Source organism: Aotus nancymaae, unplaced genomic scaffold (assembly GCF_030222135.1).
Source record: "Aotus nancymaae isolate 86718 unplaced genomic scaffold, 86718_ANA_hifiasm-v0.15.2.pri h1tg000019l, whole genome shotgun sequence".
NCBI lineage: Eukaryota > Metazoa > Chordata > Mammalia > Primates > Aotidae > Aotus > Aotus nancymaae.
Window position 1 is genome coordinate 33218895 of NW_026988431.1, and position 5973 is coordinate 33224867.

Genomic DNA, 5973 nt, shown 5'->3' on the forward strand with positions numbered 1-5973 from the left:
AGGAGGCCTAAGGAGCAAGATCTAGAGCTCCCCAGCATTTAGGCAGTGATGAGAAAGATGCAGCAAAGGAGCAGAAGGAACAGCCAGTGAGGCAGGCAGAGACTCAGGCACATAAGGTGTCCTGAAAGCAAGGAAAAAGAATGCCTGGACACTGACCATTTATCCTTCAAAACTCCTATCAGGTTGCCATGTCTTCCAAAAAGCCTTGCATGACTCACTCTCCACCCTCCCTTCCAGGCTTTTCCAGAGATGCCTTTTTTGCTCCCGCAGCATCTGTAGGACATGTCACACTGTATCTTGGCTGACAGCTTGTCTGTCTTCTTCACTGAAGGGGAGAGGAACTTAACTCCTCTGAAGTAAATGGCTGTCCCAGATTGTGGAGCACACAAGACAGGCTGGTCTTCTGCTTCCCCGAAGCTTATCATCTTGTAGGCCAAAGAAGAATAACAGACTGAGCACAGTGGCTCATCATGCCTGTAATCCCAGCACTTTGGGAGGCTGAGGCAAGTGGATCATGTAGTCAGGAGTTTGAGACCAGCCTGGCCAACATAATGAAACCCTGTCTCTACTAAAAATACAAAAATTAGCCAGGCATGGTGGCATACACCTGTAGTCCCAGCTACTCAGGAGGCTGAGGCAGGAGAATCGCTTGAACCTGGGAGACAGAGGTTGTGGTGAGCTGAGATCACGCCACTGCACTCCGGCCTGGGCAACAGAGCAACACTCTGTCTCAAGAAAAAAAAAAAAAGAACTAAATAACTGCAGCCCAATGCTGCTGGTTAGTGAGCGTAACATCAAAGTCAAGTCCAAGCCACATACTGAAGCCTGGATTTGAGCTTATACCTTGAGAACTGGAACCTCTACCTCCACAGCTGCTGGCATAAACGATGGGCTCTGTCAGCCCATTTCTTGTGGCTGAGAGCCATGTTGTTCACTGGGGTTTTTCGCTCATACTTGTTCAGAAGTAAAGACAGATTTTACTTAAAATCATCTCAGGGACAACCTAGAATGCTAAGAGAGGCCAGCATCAAGTGGGGTAGGTTTAGGCCTGCTTGCTTAGACTACTCTGGTACTGTTTTCCTAGATTTGTATGGCACATAAGTTTTTAGCTCTTCTTAAACTTAAACCCTTATTAAAAGAATCAAGGTCTGAGCTACCCAACCTAAGTCCACCTAAGAAAAGGTGATCTTGCCTCCAAAACCATTCTTCTAAGAAGATTCCTTAGGTAATGATAATAGAAAGACAATAAAGGTATGGTGTCTGAGACACAAAATAATCAAACCTATCCAACCCCTAAATAAGATCCAGAAGGAGTTTGATTTGGCAGATCTAAAAAGCAATACAGAATTTTGATCAAGACCCTCATGTGACGTTCCCATCTTGGCACAGTAAAGTCTGTCACCTGAAGAATACCTCTCAGGTTCTTTCTGTCATTAAGGCCTTGATCCTTTGACTTTCAGATGCTTACATATGAGAAGCTATTGCTAACCGGCCCACTCCACCCAGGCTCAGAGGGCTTCAGGGTTTCAGGGCCCCAGAACTGCCTCCATCAGAACTGCTCTTCTCAGCCTCTTTAAGTATTTGGGGAGTCAGGTAGATGGTCTGTGGCATCATTCATAAACTTGTTTCTGAAAATGTCCTTGTAGAACCCAACTTGCTCATAACTTGGAGATAATCTTTCTAGAGCTTTCTGTTATGATGATTGGACCGTTCACAATAACATCTTTAGAGTCTTAAGTGATTGTAAGAATACACCTTAGTATACCACTTTAAAAACTGTTGTGATACCCATTACTACAGAAACTGCACTTGAATCCAGCTTATTGTATGCACAGTCTACTTGGCATTACTTCGATCGGCCATCATACCTGAACATTGTAGACTTTCTTTCCAGAGCTTAGAAGAGGAGACCATTGCTGAAACCAGACTTCGTAACTCCCACAATTGCAGCCTCTTTACAAACTTTACCAAGTTTGTGGTAGGAATAGTAAAGGAGGCCTCCTTGGGCCCACCTCAAAGAAGGCCACTTTTACAAGGATCAGGATAGATTAAGTCAGTGTTCACATTCTTTTTTTTTTTTTTCTTTTTAGACTGAGTTTTGCTCTTATTGCACAGGCTGGAGTGCAATGGCGCGATCTCAGCTCACTGCAACCTCCACCTCCCAGGTTCAAGCAATTCTCCTGCCTCAGCCTCCTGAGTATCTGGGATTACAGGCACCCGCCACCATGCCCAGCTAATTTTTATATTTTTAGTAGAAACAGGATATTGCCGTGTTGGCCAGGCTGGTCTTGAACTGACCTCAGGTGATCCGCCCATCTCAGCCTCCCAAAGTGCTGGCATTATAGGCATGAGCCACCATGCCTGGCCTACATTCTATCTTTTTCTTTCCACCTGGCCACCTTCTTCCCCCATCACCATAACAACCCACATCTCATACTGATAAGTTATGGTGTCATCAGGTGTGATGAGAACAAAATGAAATTGTAGCCTTCTTCCATAGTTGTGAGGCATGTGAAGCATGAGACAGCCTCATCTCACGGGCTCTTGGCCCCTTCCATGAACCTTCTAATCAGTACCTCAACACCATTTCCTTGGTCAGTTTTCCTGTTTGCTTCCCAGAACCTTAAGTCTCCTCCCCTAGTGTTGTGCTTCACTGCATAAAACCTGCATGGCAGTAAGAAAAAGAAAAGAATTAGAGATCTATCACAACTATATGCCAGTGACAAAGGAATACTATAGAATGTCAGTACGTACCAGGGACTGTGGAATGTCACTGAACTGCAGCAAGTTTAGGAGCAGGAACAGCCCTCTGAGAGAACCACAGGAAGAAGAATACAGCCAGAGTAGATTTGAGGTATCTGCCCACTGCAGATCTCTGCCCCTTAAGGTAGGTGCCCACCTTGGCTCACCCCAGTTTCCTCTGTGGATTTACTTTTTAGACTTCCCCAACTATCATCATTGAGCCGTAGGGTTTTTTCCCCCCAATTACAATTCTGAGATGATGGCTAACAGGAATTTTGTGATTTCAGGGCAAAGACAGCACTGCAGCAGTACCTGGCGTGATGGGAGCGCCCCTGGGCAACTGCGAGCATCCCACCTCCTTGTTTAAGGAAGTACAGGAACCAGCCTCATTTGATTCCTTCTATTTGCACAAGTCACCTTGGACTGCAGGGAGCTGTTTTGCAAAAGCAATTTAGTAGGCTTAGATCTCAAATTCATCTTGAGAACATTTTTTTGAGGTAGTAGTTTCCTCAGAAGACTCTTGGGTTTTGTTTTGTTTTTTTTCTGAGCTACCCGGACTCTTTATTCGAACAATCAATCATTTTCCTTTGGACCTACAATTTTTTGCCTATGCTGCAGCCACTTTGTGAGTGAGAATGCATATGTCTGTGTGAACACACAGGCACGCGTGTGTATGTGCACGTACATGGGCCAGAATGAATGGATGTGTGTGTGTGTGAGGGATACCTCAGATTTTTCTTTTCTTATTTTATGTGAAAATCTCTTTTCTACAGATTTTCCAGGGTTTAAGCATTGCTTGCTGTATAAAAAACTTTACTGAATTATATACAGTTTGAATGAAATGTTATTTTAAAAACAACACAATTGTTAAGTGTTCCATAAAGGTTATGTTGAATTTTGGTCAGATGAATATTTGTAAGTAAAAAATATATGCATTTCTGAACCTCAACTTACATAGATTTTGTTTATATAAAAAAAAGAAAAAGAAAAAGTTGGCTATACTTGGCCTGATTAACAGGCACTATACATGGTGCTGTGCAAAATAGTAAGCTAGCATCTTACTGCCGTCAATATTAGCAGGTACAGAGCCTTTTTTCATCGTAATTCAATAAGTTCTCAGGCTACCGAGTCAGATGGACAGGGAGGAGTAAAGTGAGGCGACAGATTCACCATAGGCTTTTTGAAGCATCGAAAGGAAATATAACTACTGATAGTGAAAGCCCAGTCGTGACCCAGATGGGCTTACCCTTGACAGGAACTGGGGACTGAGAGCCTCCCAACTGCCCTAACTCCTGTCATTGGTATACCAATATCTGGCCAGATTTAGAACCAGTCATGGAAACTTGCACTCATACTAAAAGTAGGTCATCACTTCCCAGAAACAGTCAGACACCTTGTGCTTCCTGAAACAGCATATATCACTGTGAAACTAAAGAATGTGCTACAGACACATCTGTAGAAAGAAACAAAGAACAGGATAGTTTAGAAAGCTTTCTCTTACCTGTATTCAGCAAATTTCATACTAGTTGCTCAGGACTGCTAGTTGGTATGCTTTTGTAAAATGAGATTGAAATTCAATAAAAGATGCAACTAAAATGTTTTCCTGCATGAAGCTAAAAGCACCCAAGTTGAGAGACAGGGCAAGGGAATCTCCCCAGGATGACTGAAGATGACTATAGCAAGTACTCCTAGCCCTTCTGCACCCCTTAGCTTGGCCCCTGCTCCAACTTCTGGGTCAGCTGCAAGGTGAACTCAACAGAAGTTGCTCTTGACTGTTTGAAGGTAGAAGCAGCCTGCCTTTTCTCTTTGCTAAAAGAAGATCAAAGGCATCACAGCCAGGATGCAAGGTCTGCAGTCCAGAAGCTTGCGGTGAGTGTGTGCCACTGATGGAGCCCCAAGCCCACCTACCAGCCACTCCTGATGGGGTTGCTCACACTGCAGCTGCCCTATCACCACCCTGCACCTTCCTTGGAAGATTTAAATGTTTGATTGCAAATGAATGTTTAAAAATGTATTTAATGCAATTTTTCCTGCTCTTAACATGACCACCCAAGATTCAAACACAGAGATTTCCAAGTTACTATTTTTTTTAGAACATCATTGATTTAAAAATCTGTCACAACAGGACTTGGGTTTTGTGCAGATATCAGAATGCTAATGTGAGAAACCCAGTTAAAGGAAAACTTAGTTTATTGGAAAGAAAGCCTTAGGCCCACTCGTTGTTTCTAGTACTGTGAAAATATCCTTGGTTGGCATTGTTAACACAAAACACTGTAGTGTTGGTATTAAATAGTACCAGGTAAATATAAAGAAACCAATAATGAATTGCTGAGACAATCTTGAACCCAAATAGCGTTAGAAAGCTGAAGGCCCGATGAAATAACAATAAACTCTGTGGCTAAATCTTGCCTGTGGGTATAAACAGATGGTCAAATTAAAAATGCTTTACTATAATTAACTTTTCTGATTTGAATGAAGGGAAACGTATTTATTGAAACAAAGCTGTTTGCTGCTTTATGCAGATGCAGTGTTCAGTCAGCAAGGAAGTGGGAAGAATGGACATGGTCTTGTGTCTACACCCAAATTCTTAACTAAGCTTCTCGCTCTAATACTGCATTCTGTTTCTCCTTTGTGCCCTGATTGTAACCCAGAATTTATGAACTAGAAAAGAATGTCCAATTTAATAAGTTGCATTTTTTTCCCCTTAAGCACTTTATTCAGAACAATACATGTTCTTCTGGTAGTGTTTGGATAATATGATTTTAACACATGCTAATAAAAGCCAAGAAAAATCATGGCAACTTCTAAAAAGGAGTCTGTTTTCCAAATGTCTAGAACATTAGGAAACATCAGAAGATAATGTGTACAGGTTTCAGAACTGTGATTCTTGGTAAATGAAAGGTTGGGAAGTGGCTTTGCATTTCAGAGTGGGAGCCAGTGCCTTAGGGTAACTATGGCTCCCAGACATATCTGCAGGAGTCTGGGGACCCCTCTCTTTTTGGCCTCCTTCTGAAGGCCAGCAGACCCTTCATAGGTGGCCATTCCCAGCCACAAGATATCCTGTCCCCAATGTCATGTCCACCCTCTCCATCCTCTTCTCCTTAGGTATGCCCCATTTCCACTGCCACCAGATGCAGTGTGCAAGCGCATGCTGTCCCTCTGCAAGGACACACAGGTGCTCTTCATCTACTACACATTGCCACCCTTTCCTATCTCTGAATCATAGGCACG

The 5973-nt window shown here is 43.0% G+C and overlaps 1 protein-coding gene across 5 annotated transcripts in view; it reads left to right on the top strand.

Moving 5' to 3' along the window:
- Positions 1-5537, top strand: part of ARMC8 (armadillo repeat containing 8) — a 112647-nt gene extending 107110 nt beyond the window's left edge. For all 5 annotated transcript variants that reach the window (XM_012451129.3, XM_012451130.3, XM_012451134.3 and 2 more), the window contains one exon: positions 3030-5537. In XM_012451129.3, coding sequence (XP_012306552.2) covers positions 3030-3063 — 34 coding nt within the window. In that variant the 3' untranslated portion in view covers positions 3064-5537. The remainder of the gene's footprint in view (positions 1-3029) is intronic.
- Positions 5538-5973: the final 436 nt, after the last annotated feature.